Raw genomic sequence first — 20783 nt, forward strand, 5'->3', positions numbered from 1 at the left:
CGCCCCCGAGAGCCCCCGCTGGCGCACGCCGCCGCCCCGGCTCCCTGGGCGGCGCGCGCCCCCTGCCATGCAATTTACAGGCGACGTTGGCCCACTGCACCCAGAGTCCGTCCTCCCGTTAGGCGGCGAGCGCCGGAGGGGAGGGGACAGCCAGGAAGGCAGGAAGCTGCGGCTTAAAAGGGCAGCCCGCGCCGGGCCTTTCCTCCCTCTGTCCGTCCCCGGGCCTGTGAGAGCGCCTGCCTCCGCGGCCTCCGTCCTGCCGCCATGTACCGGTGCCTGGGTGAAGCGCTGCTGCTGTCCCGCGTCGGGCCCGCAGCCCTAGGCTCGGCGGCGGCCGACTCGGCCGCGCTGCTGGGCCGGGCCCGCGGGCAGCCCGCTGCAGCCGCCGCCGCCCCGCAGCCGGGGCTCGCGCCGCCCGGCCGGCGACAGTACAGCGAGGCGGCGGCCGACCGCGAGGACGACCCCAACTTCTTCAAGATGGTGGAGGGCTTCTTCGACCGCGGCGCCAGCATCGTGGAGGACAAGCTGGTGGAGGACCTCAAGACCCGGGAGAGCGAGGAGCAGAAGCGGAACCGGGTGCGTGGCATCCTGCGGATCATCAAGCCCTGCAACCATGTGCTGAGCTTGTCCTTCCCCATCCGGCGCGACGACGGCTCCTGGGAGGTCATCGAGGGCTACCGGGCCCAGCACAGCCAGCACCGCACGCCCTGCAAGGGAGGTGAGCCCCTCGCGCCCTGTCCCACGGCCCTGCCCTGCCCCGCCCGGCCTCCTGCCTCCTGCCTCCGGGTCACGGCTCGACTCAGCCCCGGCGGGCACTGTCCTCCTCCCACGCTCCCCGCTCCCTCCCAGCCCCGGCCTGGGATGTGTCAGGCTCTGGTGGATAGTGAATTTTCCGCCCTATCCCCACCACGTAGTTGGTCCTTCCCCCGCGAGCCGTCATCCCCGGCTTATGCTTGTTGATGCTGTATGCAGAAGACACTGCACCGCTCTTTTGATCCTAGCGACTGTGACAAACAGGGTGGGTCTTGACGGAAATCACTTGTAGAAAAGGAAATGACCGGCCCATCAGATTGTGCCTCTACAAGATTTTGTGGGCTTCTATGACTCAAGCGAACGCAAACCACAAAATAATTGTTTTCGGATTTTTTCACTCTTTGTACAACAGTGACAGATGATACAGTAACATACAAAATGAATTGCCTTTTAGGTTTGAAATCCAGAGTTTTACTAACCAAATGAATTTATTAATTATACTTCGATCTTTTATTAAACTACTTTCCTACTCTGGCAGCTTCAGTTTTGCACACACAAAAAAAGGTAATACATGAGCAGTGTAACATCTGACAAACACCAGGCATCCTGACAGTAAATCTAAAGGGTGTAGACTGCAGGACGGCCCGCCAGCCAATGGAATGAAATAGCCCTGGGGGTGTGTACTGGTCCAGGCTAGCACCAGATTTGAGCTTGAGGAAAAGATAAAGTGCTTGAAGAAAGGGGATGAGTCGGTTAAAATTTGATAGTCACCAAGTTATCCTGTAGTTTAAATTTTTGAATGTCTGTAGATTTGGCTTCTTCTGCAGTCAGATTGCTTTCTTTGAGCAAATAAAGGCTCTCCCCCCCTACTTTTCCCCCCTTAAAATCGCACAATGCATCTTTAATAGTGCTTAAAAGTAACATGGCAAAACCATTTTTTTCTGTTAAAAAATTATGTAGAATAAAGGATCCGAGGAGGTAGAGTCTAGCTGGAGGTTGCTTGGCTAATAAGCACAGAGGATGTTGGTCTAGACCCTTTGTCTCAGTGAATCTGGTCCAGTGTTCTGTTATACCAGCTGACTTCTAAGGATGATTTTTAGAAATCTCTCTAGCAGAAAAATTTGAGCTCTGCTGGCATTCTTAGCCCAGGAACAAAGGTTGCTTCAAACTGCAAAGGTAAATGATTTACCTCTACTACTTGCTAAATTTGCATTGACCCCACCCACTTCTAGGACTTAACCTTTAGAGCTTAATTATCCTCTAGCTCTCAGTTTCCTCTTCTAAAACCAACGTTTGAACCACTTTGACCTCTGGTTTCCCTTTCCAGCTCCAATATACGTAAAACATACACACTGTCCATCTACAGCGCCACAGCGCCTTCTTCCTATCCACTCCCTTATTCTCTAAACCAAGAATACAAGTTCAAGCTCCCAAGAAAAGCAAAGATGTTGGAAGAAGAGGCAAAGTTAGCAAATATTAAATTGCAGTGTTTCTTTAGAATGGACATCAAGTTTATATACTGTCTTGTTGGCAGTATTTTCCAGTTGCTTAAAAGGTATGCAGCAAAACCAGTATATTTGTTTTTCTGCAGGATCTGACTTCGTTTCCTTGAAGTTCTTTATATTATTCTGTTCTTTCTATGCCAGACCCTCTCCTATCATGAGTCACGACTCCACAGACTCACTAAAGCAACTAAAGTTTGCCCTAGTTTGTTAGTCCTCTTCCTCTTGCCACAGCAGTTTTATACCAAAATAATAATAAACCTAGCAACAAATTGCATCAGCTATAGAAAGCACTGTTACTGTAACACTTGTTCCTACTAGAATGTAAGATACAATTCTGTTATATTTATCCCATTTACAAGAAGGCTTGCTAGTGAAAGCACTACTAAATCCCAGCATATTAACAGAGAAACGGAAGTGCAACTAATAAATAGTAGCAAGCATTACAAGATAATGTGAAAGAAAATCAGCCTCATTATCTTAAGAAATTTGAAAGACTTTATGGAGAGAAAAGGATGGGGGAGGATCAGATAGCTATGCAGGCTCTTCAACATATTTTGGGAGTGCTTAAGATAATGAACAGGGGGCTTCCCTGGTGGCGCAGTGGTTGAGAATCTGCCTGCCAATGCAGGGGACACGGGTTCGAGCCCTGGTCTGGGAGCATCCCACGTGCCGCGGAGCGGCTGGGCCCGTGAGCCACAACTACTGAGCCTGCGCGTCTGGAGCCTGTGCTCCGCAACAAGAGAGGCCGCGATAGTGAGAGGCCCGCGCACCGCGATGAAGAGTGGCCCCTGCTTGCCACAACTAGAGAAAGCCCTCGCACAGAAACGAAGACCCAACACAGCCATAAATAAATAAATAAACAAATAATTTTTTAAAAAAGATAATGAACAGGATACTAAATAGATGATCAGCAAAATGGGGGTACTGTAGACATCCATGCTTTGCTTTCATGACACTCTGGGATTTTCCTACCCATTTATCACCCCCATCTTGTTGCAGAGAATGTATATTCCAAGAGGGACTTATTTTCAGTGGGTTTTTTTCCCTCTAATTAAACAGTACAAGAAAGTTGTTAACCTCCTTGGTCTCACTCTAGTTTTAGAAATATAGCATATATTAGGTGACTGAGATTTTTTTAAATGCTTTGGATAAGCCATGTGAACTTACCCTCCTAAGCACACTTTTCTCTCCCCATCCTAACTCAACTGCCTTCTCGACCAACTTCTTTGGGCTGGGGGGACCCTTGTCTGCTCCTCATCATCCTTTAACCAACCCTCAGCTTTCTAATCTTTGATCAAGAGCAACCTTTTACCTGAGTTTTCCGACATAAAATTCTCAAGGTTGTAGCAAACAACAATCTAATTTATAATATGGGTAAGGGAAACAGGTGGTTTTAAGACCTGAGGGTGGCTGATGTGTACTTTATACTGAGTAAATATTTAATAAGTAAATATTTAGTAATACATACTGTTTTTGTGCTTCTCTTTTCCCACATAACCATATTTAAATGAAGGCAATAGATTTGCATCTGTTAAGGATTTGCAAAAGAGTGTGCTTCATGCTCAGAAAGGAAGTTTTAAGGGAGGCCTTAAAAATATTTTCAGCAAAGATGAACCTTGTGGGAATTTGCTTTAAGGAGACTTTCAAAGGTTCTTACGTGTTTGAAAACATTATCAGTGATTATTCCTGTTAACTTTTTCAGAATAACTTCTCTGTATTTTATTGGCCGTGGTTCGACCTGAGATTAATATACCTTTTTAGAAGGAAATTTATTATTTAACTCATTGGGGGAGAAGTAGAGAGATTGATGATAGCAGTTCATTGATGCAGGAGTCAATTTATTTTCTATTCCCTCCTGTCCTCCCATCCTCCACCCCCCTCAGGTCTTCAGATTAAAAATGTTGAGTCCAAATTTCCTGTGACTGATTTTTCCTCTTAGAACTTTCTAAAATTATCATTTAAATAAAGTTGATGGAATCCTGATGCACTGACCTAAATCTTTCATTTAACTGCAAATATCAGCACCCCCCCCCCCAAAAAAAGTGTACCTTATGTTAACCCATTGACTTGTTTTTAAGAGCCAGAATGCAAAAAAAGAAACAGTAGGAGGTAGATGGTCTTTGTTCTTGTCTTTGGGCGGCAGGATACAGGGGTTGGGGGCAGGGCAGCCAGCTAAGGGTTGGAGTCGGTACAGTATTGAAGTCCCCCTCAGCCTTTGGGATCTAAGTTTGTGGTAAATGGTAGTGCTTTTTGAGAAAACACTAGAAGGTACTGATACTGTTTTAAAATGAGACATCCTCTGCTTTCACTGGAAAAAAATGTTTCTTACTTATTTCTCCTGTGCTGAATTGACAACCATCAAAATGGGTAACTTTGAATAAATTCACACTATCTAATATTTTTAGAGTGTGAGAATGTGTCTGCGTCTGCTGCCACAAGGTAAATGTAGTCTTTGTATGTAAATTTAACTCAACCTGGAAGTTCAGTTAGAACACAGGTAGTTTATGTCTTCTACCCTCTAGCCCTTAGCCCTGAGTTATTGCTGTTTTTAATACTTTTTTAGTTAAATATGAATTGCGTTGCTGTTATAAAGGTCTTCTTATTTCATGGGAGCCAAATGCCCTCCCCGAAAATACTAGGGAATGAAGAGCTACGATAATGGTGGAGACCTATAAGCCAGGTTGTCCTTCAGTCTTCCTGTCACTTTGTGTGAATCCCTCTAGCTAGTTTGCTTTGGCAGTAAAAACCCCATATGCAGGAAGACAAACACTTACTGCTCACTTAATATGCAAAGGACACTTTTCAGGAATTGGGGCATCAAAAATTGGAGGACAAACACCAGTAGTATGTATCAAACTCCAGATAAACTGACAATGTTTAAATTTCTAAGAAATGACTTAGATTTTATAACTTATACAGTGGGAAGAAACTGGGTTTAGATTGTTGGTGATAATTTAGATTGCTTAGGAAAATTGTTTCTTATCCAATTATGTTAAAGATACTGAGGGCTTTGCCAACAACCAATAATAATTAGGTTGTTATAATGTAAATAATAAAGGAAAAAACCTTTAATATCACTTTAATGAAGCACATTGATTCATAAATGGCCCATAATTGCTCTACCCAACAAACCCCTGTTAAAATACATACATATGACTCAAATGTTCTAATAATAGTGAAAGTTATAAAATGAAGCAGCTCTACTCCCAGTCCTTTCCTACAAGATAACCGTGAACAGTCTTAAGTCCACAGCTATTATCTAAAACTGACCTAGCTATCCAGATGAATCAGTGTTTTCCCCTTTCCAGAGGCAGAAATTAATGCAGATTGAAGTACTCACTATCAAGACTGAAGTGTTAATGTATGAAATACTACTGATAAAGGCAGGATAGGTTTTATGAAGGGCAAGAGGACAATCTGGGAGAGGGCTGCTCAAGACATTTTTAGTTACCTTTCAAAAGGCAGCTAGCTGTACCTGGGAGAGTCTGCCTTCACAAAGGTCAACTGGCAAAACAAGGGATAGCAATAATAGCATTTATTGAGCTCTTACGTGGTGTACACCAGGCATTTTGCTAAGAGCTTTTCGTGCATCACTGCTTTGATTCCTCAGAACAACCTCATGAATGCACTGTTGACCCAGATTTTCAGATGCAGATACTAAGGCTGAAGAGTGAGGTCTCCCTTCGCAGGGTTACACAGCAGTAAGTAGTAGGGTTGGGTTCAGGCTCCAGCCATCAGATTCCAGCACCCACCTTCTTAGTCATTGTCTGGATTTATTCATGTAAAAAGTTACAAATTGTATCATGGGGTAAGCACTGATTGAAAATCATGTCATGCCATCAGCACAATGATTCCTACTACTTTGGATCATTTGAAATTTGTTAATAGCTATTAGAAGACCTAACTTCTTGCTAGAAAATAAATGCATTCACAGGTGATGTCTTTACCAGTCCCTTTTGTTGTAATTACTTAGGCAATGAAGGAACATTTTAAAGAGAGTTTTCCATTGAAAGAGGTTTCAAGAGCTTTGGTGTTTAAACAGTTTATATCGGCCAGAAAAACTCATTTCTCCACCAGAGTGTTATTTCATGTATCTTTATGGGTCTTCAGTGCGATAATTTTTTTAGCGCTTTGCAATTTGCACTTTGCACTTTGTTTATTCTTTAGAGTTAGTCAAAATTTATTACTACTCAGGTCACTAATTTTTAAATGGCTTTCTTCTGGGTGTCTCTTCCTAAAAACTAAGAAAAGCCTTTGTTTATCATGAATTGCTGTTCTCTTGATTGTTCTTGGAGAAAGTCTGTCAGACCTTCTAATTTTTCTAAATTGCTGCTTGGCTAGAGGAAAATATGAAAGATGACACAAATGAAAATTATAAAGGTTGATTTTCCTTTCCTGGAACCAGTCAATAAGTGACACAGTTGGAAGCACACTGGGTAATGTGTTACTGCAATAGGAGTTCAAGGAAGATGCCCGGGAAAGACCATCTTGATTTGGAAGTAGGGAAGGCTGGTTAGGAGTTCGACTGGGGAAAGGTCATTTCAGATAGAGGTGTCGTAGATGGGGTGGCATCAGCTCAGGCAGGAGGTGGGACTGTGTGTTGGGGTCATGAGGACAGAATATGTTTGTAAATAGTGAAAAGTAAGGTTTTATGGAATAATATTTATGTGGTCTCTGCCCGCAGTTCCTAATACAGAGCTCCTAAAATCCTTGTAATTTCCTGAGTGATAGGGGTTCTGGGAGTATCCATTGTTCTGATATTTGGCCTTTGACTCCAGTTGCTGACACAGAGCCCCTGAAACCCTTGTAATTTCCTGAGTTATGGGGGATGGTAGGAGCATCCTACACAGAGTTCCTAAATCCCTTGGAATTTCCTGGGTGATAAGAGCACCTTTTGTTCTAATGAGGCAACTCTTGATGGGCTCCTGGTTAGCTTCAGGATTCCCCTACAGGTAGAATATATGGAATGGGGAGTCAAAGATTTAACTCTCATCTGAGACACTGGTAGGAAAACTGGTATCAGGGAACGAAGTGTTACTAGGAAAGAGGATTGAATTTTGAAAATAAAGGAAATCTGGTGTAAAATGATCCTTAGGAAAAATGGAAATACAGGCATATGTTTTTCTCAATCTTACCCTTGCAAAAAAAGTGTGGTGCCAGTCCCTACCTTGTCTCCCATATCCCTATAATTCTTCTCGTCCTCTCTTAAGATCCCTCTCAGATATCACCTAGACTTGTAAATAATAGATAGGAAACTAGATATCTGAAATTTTGAGCCTTTACCTCTTTGAATCTTTTTATAACAAATTGTTGTCTTTTACTAAGTGTTATCCACTTTATATTCACCAATTTTACTAACATCATTTCCAGGACCTGTTTGGTATGAAGATATGATAAGATAAGCTTAGTGTTATTATCAGAATAAGGAATCTATAAAACAAAAATTAACAGAATCCCCCTTTTAATTCATATTCTTTCCTCCGTCCATCGGGCAGTAAGTTAAATACTTAAACACAAAACAGTTCTATGTTCTATAGATATGTATGTACATAAACGCTGGGAAATGACTTGGAAGGTTATATATACATTTAAGTAGCCAAGAATAGTCACCCCTAAGGACTGGGGTCATAAGTGGTAATCAGGAGACATCAGCTTTTTCTGTATTTGAATTTTGAAAACATGCGTATGTATTACATAATTTTGAAATTTTAATGGAAAGAAGAAATATATTTTTCATTTCGTTTTTCCGACAGCAGCTAAACATTTGCTTCCCAGAAAGCTTAGTTTTGTCTTTTCAAAATGCTTAAAATAAAGATTTTGATAATGGGTTAAGACTGTAAAGTGTTTGTTCCCTGCCTTCTTAAACGGAACGGTACATGGATACTGTCAAGCAATCCTTAGTTTCTGTACTAAATGCTCCTTCCTGGAGCTGAAGGAATTTTTGTGAGACTTCTAGTATTTTACATGGTCGTTACTTGCTGGTGGGTAGGTACTGGTTCCTCACTGCTGCTTTCCCTCCTCTCCTCATTTTTAATTAAGTTATGCTCTTCTATTGCGAGCTAGGGAATATTATTAAGTGAGAAAATAGGTTCTAATGAGTAAATGGCAAGTGTATTAGTACATGAATTTTAAGAGTTCTAAGTCCTCTTTGCCTTTCTGGGGTTCTGTGCTCGTGGTAGAACTCTTGGTTATTGAGTAAATAGTTTCTGAAAAGAGACAATACAGTTGGAAATTGAATTTCTGGTCAGTAAATCAAACACTGTTAAAAGATCCAGGTTCAAGTAACTTTTAAAATCCCATTTGAATTTTCATGAATGTGTTTAGTTAATGATTCATCATAAAAAACAATGGTGACTTAGTCGCTAGGAGCTTTTTTGTATGTTTTTGGGTTTGAGTCAGCTAGCAAAAGGGAGAAAAATTCAAGCTACTCAGTTGTGGTTTTCACTGCATCTTTTTCAAAGTAATCAGCTGGTGTGTTTTCTTTATCACCATAGCAACTTAGTCAGTTTTTGCTTTTGATTTTTTTTTTCCTCCTAGAAAAACTTACTGTACACCAATCTTAGGCTCTTGAGGGTAGTAAGGAAAATATTTGGGAGTTAAGTTAAAAGGCTGAGAAATGTTTTGTGCTGTGTATAGTTTGCAGAGGTCTGCATTTCATTAATGTTGTTTTGAAACATCTGATTACTAGTTAGCTCAAAATAACTATATATTAAGTTAATTTCTCTGGAGAATCAATGGTATGATTTCAAAGTTCTATCACCAACCTTTCCTCCAACTTTACCAAGTTTGATAAATAATAAACATTGTCATGGGTGGTGTTTCTTTCCTCTGGTGAACTGAAAGCACAGATTACTCTTTCAGCCGTGGACCTTGATTTTAGACCCCATTTCTTTTTTTTTTTTTTTTAATTTTTATTTTGTATTGGAGTATAGCTGATTTACAATGTTGTGTTAGTTTCAGGTGTACAGCAAAGTGATTCAGTTATACATATACATATTTCTATTCTTTTTCAGATTCTTTCCCAGATAGGTTATTACAGAGTATTGAGTAGGGTGTAAATGTTAATACCAACCTCCTAATTTATTCCTCCCCACCAGACCCTATTTATAATGACATCAGACCTGTGGTCCACATCTGTATAATCACCCAGTTCCCTTTCTAGTGTACCGAGCCATGGACTCGTGCTTTCCATTGGAAGCATCTACCTCCATTATTACATCTGTCGTTCAAAGATCCAGTTGATCTCTTCCCAAACAGTAGCAATGCTCGTGTCAGCGTAGGCTCTGAGACTTCAGGACACCAAAAAACTATAATATATGTTCTCCATTTTTGTAATAAAATTTGTTCCTTCTAGTTTCTATCCCTGTGCCGCATCCAATCCCTGTTGGTCTTGCTTACCTTTAGCCTTCTGTGCCACAGAAAAGAGGGAAAGAAAGGCTTGGTTTTATAAAAAGTGAGAATATTCATACTGCAAATAAGGTCCTTCTTGCTTCATTTTGGTTTAAAATGTTTTAAGTTTTTTTGGTTTTCTTTTATGCATGTGGGTATCTGGCTTTATTGAACGACTTTGTCTTCATATTTACTATTCTTGATATACAGTAGGCATTCAAAAATGCTAGGTTTTCCCCTTCTTTCAGAACTTCAAAGTATATGTCACATCATTTTGTCCTTCATGTACACCAATTGTGCTAATATCTCCTAATCCACTGAATTTACAAATTTATTGGAGAATATTGTCTTTTTTGCAGTCATATTCTTAGCATTCATTAGAATGTGGTAAAGAATTTTCAGGGGGCAGTATATTTTTAGTAATTATCTTTGGTTTCCAATCCCAGAGGAAGAAGAGTAACTAGCCTTCCCTTGGGTATGGGTAATTCCTGTATTACTGGAGTCTGTACTAGTATATCTGCCAAATTCCACACGTAAAAACATTCACGTGTCACTAATTAGAAAGTTAAAAATGAAAGCATATGTCTTCTTTAGCCCAGGCATCCCCTGCATTCATTTCTAGGTCTCTCACCCTTATCAGTTCCCCAGGGCTTATTCCCTGACTCCACTACTTTCCTTATAGTGGTCCCTTGCCTCAATTCACTAGAAGTCTTCATTGGTTCCTAGCCTGCAGAAAATGCCTGTGGAGTGAGGTGATTTATGTAACTACTACTCTTCAGTGTCTTGCAGTTGAGCTCTCTAAATGGGTGTGGCTAGGAAAGAAAATTTCACTTTACAAACAGGAATTCCTGGGTGCCATCCAGTGGAAACATGTTTTTTGTTACATGCAGTTTCTGACTCATATCATTCCAGGACTTCTGCAATAAAATAGATTTTGTTTACACTGTTTTGTAGAAGGAGTGGCCTGGTTTCTAATGAGCATTTAAGTCTAGAACATTAGGATTGCTGTCTGATTTATGAATGTTAGTATTTCAAGCTGTTTTTCGTTTCCCACTGAATGCATTAGTTATAAGCACTGGGTAAGGGAAAGTAACTTTTCCCCCACTTAAGAAAGCAAGGAAAATTAATGTAACTTAGTGACTATTTCCATAGACTCTAAAAGCACAATGAAAAAAAGTGCTTCAACTGTAATAGGAAAAATGCTGATTCTTAATAGAGCACTATTTTACCACCTCCATGAATTTGTCTTGAGAAGTAATAAAATCAAAAGTTATTGAGCTGCTTGTTTAAAATCCTATCCATTTAGACTTTTTAAAAACTACATTTCTTTGTTATTTGCCACTACTTTGCAATACTTATAATAGCAGTGAAAATAGTTGAGATTGAAGTATCGACCACATGCAGACACTGTGCCAGCTGCCTCAAACACATTATCCCAAGCAATTCTGGCATGAAGCCTAAGAGCATTGTTTGCACCTCCCCAGGTGAGCAAGTGCAGATGCCCACAGCAGGTTGCTATTGGGGTGAGTTCACTTAGTTAGGAAATGCTGGGCACTGCACCCAACCCAGATCCCTGGCCTAGCATAGTTTCCACTAAATAATATGCCTAAGTAATGCCTATTCACTAAGTGACAATTTGTATAAACACATTTTAGTATTTAAACAATTTTTTAACTTAACCAAGGAGATAAAAGACCTATACTCTGAAAACTTAAAGACATTATTGAAGGAAATTGAAGATACAAAGAAATGGAAAAATATCCTGTGTTCATAGATAGGAAGAATTCATAATATTAAGATGTCTGTACTACTCAAAGTAATCAACAGGTTTTATGCAATCCCTATCAAAATCTCAAAACAGGACTTACCTGGTGGCGCAGTGGTTAAGAATCCGTCTGCCAATGCAGGGGACACGGTTTCAATAAATAAATTAATTAATTTTAAAAAAATAAAATAAATTTCAATAAATAAATAAATGGGTGAATTTCACAAAACAAAACAGATTCATAGATATAGAGAACAATAGTGGTTACCAGGGGGGAGGGGCAAGATAGGGGTAGGGGATTAAGAGGTACAAACTACTGTGTATAAAATAAGCTACAAGGATATATTGTACAGCACAGGGAATATAGCCAATATTTTATAATAACTTTTTGTTTTTTGGCTGCATTGGGTCTTTGTTGCTGTGCACGGGCTTTCTCTAGTTGCGGCGAGCGGGGGCTACCTATTGTTGCGGTGCTCGGGCTTTCTCACTGCGGTGGCTTCTCTTCTTGCAGGGCACGGGCTCTAGGTGTGCAGGCTTCAGTAGTTGTGGAATACGGACTCAGTAGTTGTAGCTCTCAGGCTCTAGAGCGCAGGCTTAGTAGTTGTGGCGCTCAGGCTTAGTAGTTGTGGCGCACAGGCTTAGTTGCTCCGCGGCATGTGGGATCTTCCCAGACCAGGGCTCAAACCCTTGTCCCCTGCATTGGCAGGAGGATTCTTAACCACTGCACCACCAGGGAAGTCCCTGTAATAACTTTAAATGGAGCATAATCTATAAAAGTAGTGAATCACTATGTTGTATACCTGAATACTTCAATTTAAAATTTTTTTAATTAAGCAATTTTTGTTGAAACCAGTGTTTGGTCTTAATTTTTTTTAAAATTTTATTTATGTATTTATTTATTTATTTATTTCTGGCTGTGTTGGGTCTTCGTTTCTGTGCGAGGGCTTTCTCTAGTTGCGGCAAGTGGGGGCCACTCTTCATCGCGGTGCGCGGGCCTCTCACTATCGCAGCCTCTCTTGTTGCGGAGCACAGGCTCCAGACGCGCAGACTCAGATATTGTGGTTCACAGGCCTAGTTGCTCTGCGGCATGTTGGATCTTCCCAGACCAGGGCTCGAACCCATGTCCCCTGCATTGACAGGCAGATTCTCAACCACTGCGCCAACAGGGAAGCCCTGGTCTTAATATTACTTACAAATTTTGGATTTTTTTTCTGTAATAGTTTTTAGGACCTGGTACGTTTGCTTTTTAGTGCTTTTTATTCCTTCCATGATATGCACAGGCACTGACTTACATGTATGTCAAAATTTTAACATGGATTCTGTCTTTCTACCTTAAGTTTTAAGAGTCAAGAAATAGTCATATTTATTCCACATGTATTTGAGTGCCTAATGCATGCAAATTTTCTGTGTTAGGCACCAAGAATTAGTAGACAAAAGAAAGTCTGTCTTCATGGTGCTAATTTGCTGGGGTGGGGGTGGGTGGTGGTGGAAGCTGGAGAGTAAACAAATATAAAGTCAATTTAAAGTAAATAGGGGCTGGAGAGTGGGGATGAGGAAGTGCTATTTTAAATTATTTTAAAAGGGGTGGTCAGGGAGGGCCTCTCAGAATGAAGAAAGTTTTTAATAAAGACCTGAACAAAATGAGGAAGCAAGCTTATAGCAACAGATATCTGCTACATGCAAAAAAAAACACCCCAAAACCCTGTCATTTCTCATTCTAAAATTTTAATAACAGTTTATTCCACAAATAATCTGAGAACCCATTATATGCAAGATACAGTTTTCTAAGAGCTTGCTTTTCTAAATAATTCATTTTATTTTTCTGATGGGACAAAGAAATATGTTCAGTTTCAGAATTTGCTGTTTATGATCATATATCGACAGATGAAATTCTCTTGAAACGTGTCGTTTATGTTTAGATAGGTGTTTTCGGAAACATCCAAGAAGCCAGCTTTTTTAAATGACTAAGGGAGTTTTCTCAAACTGCTGGTCCATGAGAATACTGTGTATTTCTATCTGAAAAACTTTTATTCCCAGAATCCTTTAAGAGGTGTCCCTGGGCCCCCATACTTGTGACTCAGTGTCAGGGAGCCCCAAGCAGTGTGCAATCATCAGCCTCACTCAGGCCTTCTTCCTTGGGGTTGAGAAGCAGTGGACTAAAAGGATGAGAGGTGGCTTAACCCTGCAAAACTTGGAAGGGTTATTGACTAAGACCACCAAAACCAAAGTAGTGGGCATACCCGCTTTCTGTGTCCCCTCTACCAAACATCTAGTTTGGTAGAGGATTGGGGGCATTAAGACTCCGAGTTGCCTGTCTGCTTGGCTACCTCCCATCCTTATAGCAGAGTGAAGGGAATTGCTCATTTCCAGGAAGGAGAGATGACTTTGTCAAGCTTCTCATTTCTTGGTTGAAAGAGGCTGGCAGTTGGTGAAGGGAGTTACAGGTAAGGATCTCCTTGGTTATACCCCATTGAAGCCAAAACCTCTATTTAGACATCTGATATTCAAGTTGAAACTGTCAAGCCTGTTAACTATCCATTTGCCTATAGCAAAATTCTTGAACTGTCTGCTACCAAGTCACCTAAAGCAAAAAGTAAAAGAAAGAAAAGCCTCCATGGAGTTACTTGCCTCCCTGAAAGTGTAAAAAACATTCATTTGAAGGTAATTTTCGTCTGTGAAATCATATTTACTGTTATTTCTCACTGGGTTATAAGTCCCTGAAGGACAGGGCTATCTTATCTCGAAATCCCCAGAAACCCTACTTGATGCTACTCATACCAGAAAGCGAACACTGAACTTCACCAATTTTATTCTCTTAAATATGAAAATACTTGAATCAAATTCAGTGCTCATTCTGTCGCTCTTTCTGGGTATCTAATTAGCAGCTTTTTTCCTACTGACTCTTTTTTTTTCTTTCTGGCCAAGCTACACGGCATGTGGGATCTTAGTTCCCCAACCAGGGATCGAACCCGAGCCCCCCTGCAGCGGAAGCATGGAATCTTAAGCACTGGACCACCAGGGAAGTCCCCCTATTGACTCTTTAGTCATAAGCTACTTTAGGTGTTCTTGAAAATAACCATAAAAAGTGTGGACATTTTCAGTTTCTAGCATTTTTTTTTCAACATGCCAGAAGGATGTTCTAAATACATCCCCTTCTTTCTCACCCCCCTCTTTTTTTTAAACCGCCAGGTATCCGTTACAGCACTGATGTGAGTGTAGATGAAGTAAAAGCTCTGGCTTCTCTGATGACATATAAGTGTGCAGTGGTTGGTAAGTGGTCTCCTTTGCCGCTACCTAATAAGAACTCTTTGGGGAAATATGTTTGCATACAAGGTTGTTAGAGAAATATACCTCATCAGAAGTGGGGTTTTTTTGTTTTTAGGTTGCACAGTTTGACTTATATCATTTTTCAATTAGTCTTAATTAAGATTTAGTCTTTTTTTTTTTTTAATGGGGAACTTTATAGGAACTAATTGAATTTTCCTTAAGTGTAGATCTTTGTTTAAATCCCTTTCTATACTCTGTAAATAAGACCAAATCATAGTAAAAGGAAAATAAATATGCCATTACATTTTAGAAATAGTAAAGCACACTGATTATATATGCATTGTAATTTGCCTAGTCTAGTTTCTGTTCACTAGAATTTTAAGGTACAGCATTTTAGAAGAGATTGTGGGTTTATTTATTGAATTTTCTGAAACTAAAGCTAAAAGTATCATACTTTTATAACATTACACAGTGCTTTCTGCCTTTTTAATTCTTTTAGCCTTTATATGGAATAACTTTCAGCCTTCTCTTTCAGATGTGCCATTTGGGGGTGCCAAAGCTGGTGTTAAGATCAATCCCAAGAACTATACCGTAAGTATCAAAGTGACATTAGTGCACATGGTGCATTTACAAAGGACTTGAAATTACTGGACTTCTGTGTATCCCCTATACCAGTGAGATTAATGGTTCCTGTTGCTTTTATAAATTTCTTTATTTCTTTATTTATTTTTGGCTGCATTGGGTCTTTGTTGCTGCGTGTGGGCTTTCTCTAGTTGTGGTGAGCAGGGGCTACTCTTCGTTGCGGTGCACGGGCTTCTCATTGCGGTGGCTTCTCTTGTTGCGGAGCACAGGCTCTAGGTGCGTGGGCTTCAGTAGTTGTGGCTCGTGGGCTCTAGAGCACAGGCTCAGTAGTTGTGGCGCACAGTCTTAGTTGCTCTGCGGCATGTGGGATCTTTCTGGACCAGGTCTCAAACCCGTGTCCCCTGCATTGGCAGGTGGATTCTTAACCACTGCGCCACCAGGGAAGTCGTCCTGTTGCTTTTAAAAGTAATGGAAAAACAAGCAGATAGTTAACTCATTGAGTGTTTTGCCATATGAAAGGTCACCTACTTACATCAGTGTCCTTTTTCATTTTCTTTCTTGGTTAAAAGGTAATTAGTATAATTAGTATACCTTCATATTCTTAAGCATTTATATTCATGCGTGTTATATACGACTATAATATAAATATAACTGTGCTCTGAGATTTTTATGTTGGGATCCCAAGGTTCTAGTGACATATCTTAACTAGTTTGGTAAAAATTTTATTATTTATCCTTTCAATTCCAAGTTAATTTAAGCTGCTAATTAACCTCTGTATTAAGTTAAGTAAATTATGTGAATAAATACCTGTATACGAACAATGTATATGATTTTATTTTTTAAATTTGTAATTTAAATGAAAATACACCATAAGGATTGCTCATAAGATCCTATATTAATACAAGGAGAACAGGTTTGAGCCTTAGTGCTACTACCTGTTCCTTATGTAACCTAATTTCTAGTCTCTCAGAAATTTAAAATTTAATTTCCGTTTAAAATGGAAATACCTACTTTATGAATTGTTCTGAAGATTACACAAGAAGATATATGAAAATGTCCTATAAGTAGAAAATAGGATGCAACTATTATCTCCACAAGTGGTTTTTCTATCAAAAATTATTTTTTCATTATTGTTTGTGTTTCACCTTTTTCCTTTATAGGATAATGAATTGGAAAAGATCACAAGGAGGTTCACCATGGAGCTGGCAAAGAAGGGCTTTATTGGTATGTATTGCCATGTAGATTTCCACAGAGTGGGAACATCTAAAAAGTAATTGTCTTAATTTAAACTCCTGCTTTTGTCTATACATGCATGGAGAGATTTGTCCTCTTACTTTGAGAAATTGGGTTCTGTGTTAAACATGGTGAACATACCTGGGCCTGTTCATGACACCTCTCTAATAGAAAAGTTCAGGTTCTCAGTATACAGTGTGGATACCAGGAGAGGTCACTTCCACCTCTTCTCCTTGTACAGACATAATAAAGGTTTTTGATCAGTGTAACAGCATTGAACAACAAGCACAATCACAACTGTGACATCCAAAAAGACTTTAGGAACTAAATAATGCTTGCATTATAAACAATTTTTAATATGCAAAAAGTAGTTTTGCAAGAGTAATCCTGTTGTGAAAGCAGTGAGAAAACTGATGCTGTTTGGAATTGGAGGCTTAAGCAGGCCTTTCGCGTCAAAGCAGTGGGCACAGGCTGGGAGGTGTGGAGGCTCATGCTGATGACTCCCTGTGCCATCACTGGCTGATTTTAAGGATTCCTGGGGCTCCTAATGTTTGTTACTCGGACTAAGTTTCTGAGGGTACTGATCTTCATTTTCTTGATTTTCTATCGCACTGTTATCCATGTCATACGTTATTTTGTGTATGAGATGTGAATATTCTTTTCTGTAATATATAGTTATTATTTAATCTTTAAATTTCAAGCAAATTGTCTTTCTATTTATTTTCTTGTCCTAGAAAGATTCCGATTTGCTTTAAAAAGAAAAATCATTTAATAGAATTTTGCCCCTTTAACAATAGTTAAAACTAAGAAGACTGACTAAAATAGGAAAGAAAATCTACTTTTCCTGTTTTCCTGTCCCTCTTGTTTTCCTTCCCCAGTATTCTTCTCACTGTTGACAAGTTCCTGTGAACTTACTATATCCTTATTTTGAAATCTGCCCCTTTTAAGTAACACTAGAACTTTACTAGATTTGTCCTGTCTTTTATAATTTAAAAGGCATTTGGATTCTTGGCATGCATCCTCCCTGGCACTGCTGTGAGCTTTACTTACACAGTCATTGTACAGGGGTAGCACTAGTTAATGAGATAACTACCTCCTTCACAGAAATATCTACTAATTCTGATAGCCTTCATAATTTTTTATATCATAACTTAGCTTAAACTCTTAGCTTAAATATCAAACGTACTTAATAGTCTTGAGTGGTTTCAGACTTTATTCAGTTGTATTTATTGTCCATATATAGAGGATATCCAGCTTAATTTTCTCTATATTGACAAGAACCCTGTAATTGCAAAGGTTAAAAAATGATTCATTGAAACACTGAAAACTTAAATATTAGCAATTTGACTTCTTTGCTTATGTGCAAAAGCCACCATGCAGCTAAACTGACATCTGGGCCCAGAAAGCTTTGTAGCATAAGAGGGATGCAGTTGGCATTCTTTCCCTCTCTAGGGCACAAAACTACTCCTGAGCAAACCTTTGGAACTGATGTCATTTCAGTTATTTTCTGACTTCCCTTTCCAGAGTTTCAGATTATGAGTTAGACCTGAATCTGGGTCCTAGCTCTGTCACTTCATATGAGTTTAAGGTCAGCTTTTCAATTTCTGCAAAAAAGAGTCAGCTCTGGTTTTGATAGGGGTTGCTTTGAATCTGTAGACCTATTTGTAGAGTGTTGCCATCTTAACCTTTTTTTTTTTTTTAATTTTGCTTTATTTTTTATACAGTAGGCTCTTATTAGTTATCTATTTTATACATATTAGTGTATATATAGTGTATATTTTATACATCAGTGTATACATGTCAATCCCAATCTCCCAATTCATCCCACCACCACCACCACCCCACTTTTCCCTCCAACAATGCCACTTTTCATCCAACGGAGAACATTCATACCTTATTCTGTTTTCCACTTTAAACTAGTCCATGAACACTGAATGTCTTTCCATTTGTTTTTGTTTTAAAACGTACATTTTATTTTATTTATTTATTTATTTGTTTGGGTTTTTTTTAAATTTATTTATTTATTGATTTTTGGCTGCGTTGGCTCTTCCTTGCTGGGCTCATGCTTTCTCTAGTTGTGGCGAGCGGGGGCTACTCTTCGTTGCGGTGCGCGGGCTTCAGTAGTTGGGGCTTGTGTGTACAGGTCTCACACTACTTCTGTTAAGTTTATTCATAAGTATTTTATTCTTTCTGATACTGTTCTAAGAGATATTAGTCTGCCGTATTCTTTTCTTAAGAAGTCTTTGATTCCAAGATAATACTAGCCTCATAGAATGAGTTGAGAAGTGGTCCTTCCTCTTTTTCTTTCTTTCTTCTTTCTTAGTTTGTGCAAGGGTGTTAATTCTGTTATGTGAGTTTAGATACCACCTTTGTAAACTGTGAAGTTCCCTTTTCATCCGCTATATCTCTATGCACCAAAATTACCCTCTTAGCTTTACCCCTACATTCATGTTCTGTGAAAGCAGTTGCTTTTTTCAGCCAATTTTTTATCTTATTTATACTGTTATGGGATTGAGTGATGGCATTTTAACTTTCCTAAGGGTAGTTACCTGTTTTTAAAAGGATGGACTTTCATACCTGTAGGTATTTGAGAATTTACCTGTAATCCAGGAATTGTTTATAATCTGTGCATCCCTATATATTGATTTTGTATGGAGTAGAAAACTCACAAGCCTAATAATATTTTGTGATTTTGCTTTGGGTAGGGGGAGCTATCTGACTTCAGCATATCTAGACTAATAATTGTTTTTGAAAGACAATTTATTATCATACATTTTTGATTTACAGAGTACATACCTCAAACTTGCCCTTCTCCAAATAGAATTGTTATTTGAGGCAACAAGCTTATTTAACCTTGATATTGCTGAAAACAAGCATAATACTTTTGTAGATACCTCTAAAGAGATGTGGGAGCAATTTGTCATTTATACCTTAGGAGAAAAGCAATATGATTAAATATACTTGTATTACCCTCCAGTTGAGGTATGTCACTGTAAAGGAATGGGAATTGTGAGCCAATGGAACAGTGGAGCCCTTTTGTCAGAGGATGAGGCTAGAATATGGCATTAACTGTTCCAAGCAGGAAAGCTGTATGGGGTGAGGGTGGGTTGGGGGAAGTTAGACTTCTTGATATTTGTAAGATGCCTAAGGAAAAGAGTACCAGGACATAGGAGAGTTACAGGTTGGGTACGGAAGCGGGAGCAAGAGTGTAAAAAACAAAACTTTGACCACTTCAAAGTTGTCTTACACCAATCCTGTATCGTTACATCACAACTTGTATAAAGAAGTACATATGTAGGGCCTGGGCCCCTAAAATGTAGAAGAATGTTAGAATGGACCTTATTCTGTTGATTAAAAGTAATAATTATAGGAAGAACTCAAGTATAGCTCTTAGAAAGAACTTAATTTGGGAGACAATAGTTTAATCATTTAAAAGTTGTGTTTTTCTTTTTATAAAGATAACGAGTTTGTATTTTATAATTAAAACAATATAGAAAGTTATAAACAATGCTGAAATCTAAACATAGTGAAAAAGTTTGTGCATATTTTCTAAACCTCTGCATACATATATACACATGGAAATATGTATAGTTATTATACATCGGTATATATAAAGAGAATTTTATACGAATGGGAACTTATAGATGCTATATGAAACCTGCTTTTTTTCCCCACATGTATGTTTTGGTGATGATTCCAAGTCATTTACATGGATGTACATCATTCTTTGTAATGGCTGCATAGTATTTCTTTGTATAGATGACCCATTAAATAATTAGGTTGTTTTGTATTGTATTCTTACTGTTTTGATGGGTATATTTCTGTGTATTCCTGCCTTTACAGATTTGAGTGGGCACCATTTAATACATTTCCATCTGAGATCTCACTGGACATCAGCATTAGTGCTGTCATTGGCACTTGTTGCTGCCTGTGGGCTAGCTTCTTGTTATCCTCAAACTTTTTATTTGCTGATCTGAGGAACTGAAAGTCAAGGCCTAAAACTTTCTGTACAGAGTAAGCTTTGAATAATAGGTCAAAGCAGCATTATGTCATGGATAAAGGTATTATGGGGCTTAACATAATACTTCAGCAGTGTGTCTTTTCCCTTTTTCTACTTGGTGAGGAGGGCTTACACCCCCAGTAAGCAAGTATGTCACTGTGCTGTCTCATACACATAAACTTTCTAACCATAACAGCCCTCCTTATGGTACTGTTATCTCTAAGTACAGTTTAAGGAACTGAGGTCAAGAGAGGCTAAACTGGTTTGCCTATGCTTGCAACATTCAGAA

General features: G+C 39.3%; 2 protein-coding genes across 4 annotated transcripts in view; one reads left to right on the top strand and one right to left on the bottom strand.

The window, feature by feature from the left end:
* The first annotated feature begins 33 nt into the window (after positions 1–33).
* The window catches only part of GLUD1 (glutamate dehydrogenase 1), a 38869-nt gene continuing 18119 nt past the window's right edge, over positions 34–20783 (top strand). The window contains exons 1-4 of the mRNA XM_059900662.1: positions 34–718; positions 14602–14682; positions 15215–15270; positions 16422–16485. Of these exons, the coding sequence (XP_059756645.1) occupies positions 265–718; positions 14602–14682; positions 15215–15270; positions 16422–16485 (655 nt within the window). The 5' untranslated portion in view covers positions 34–264. The remainder of the gene's footprint in view (positions 719–14601; positions 14683–15214; positions 15271–16421; positions 16486–20783) is intronic.
* Positions 15416–20783, bottom strand: part of FAM25A (family with sequence similarity 25 member A) — a 46621-nt gene continuing 41253 nt past the window's right edge. For 2 of the 3 annotated variants that reach the window (XM_059900669.1, XM_059900667.1), the window contains one exon: positions 16642–16726. In XM_059900669.1, coding sequence (XP_059756652.1) covers positions 16680–16726 — 47 coding nt within the window. In that variant the 3' untranslated portion in view covers positions 16642–16679. Of the gene's footprint in view, positions 15718–16641; positions 16727–20783 lie in introns of those variants that run through there. The other variant, XM_059900664.1, reaches the window with a different exon arrangement.

Source organism: Balaenoptera ricei, chromosome 16, assembly GCF_028023285.1.
Source record: "Balaenoptera ricei isolate mBalRic1 chromosome 16, mBalRic1.hap2, whole genome shotgun sequence".
Taxonomy (NCBI): Eukaryota; Metazoa; Chordata; class Mammalia; order Artiodactyla; family Balaenopteridae; genus Balaenoptera; species Balaenoptera ricei.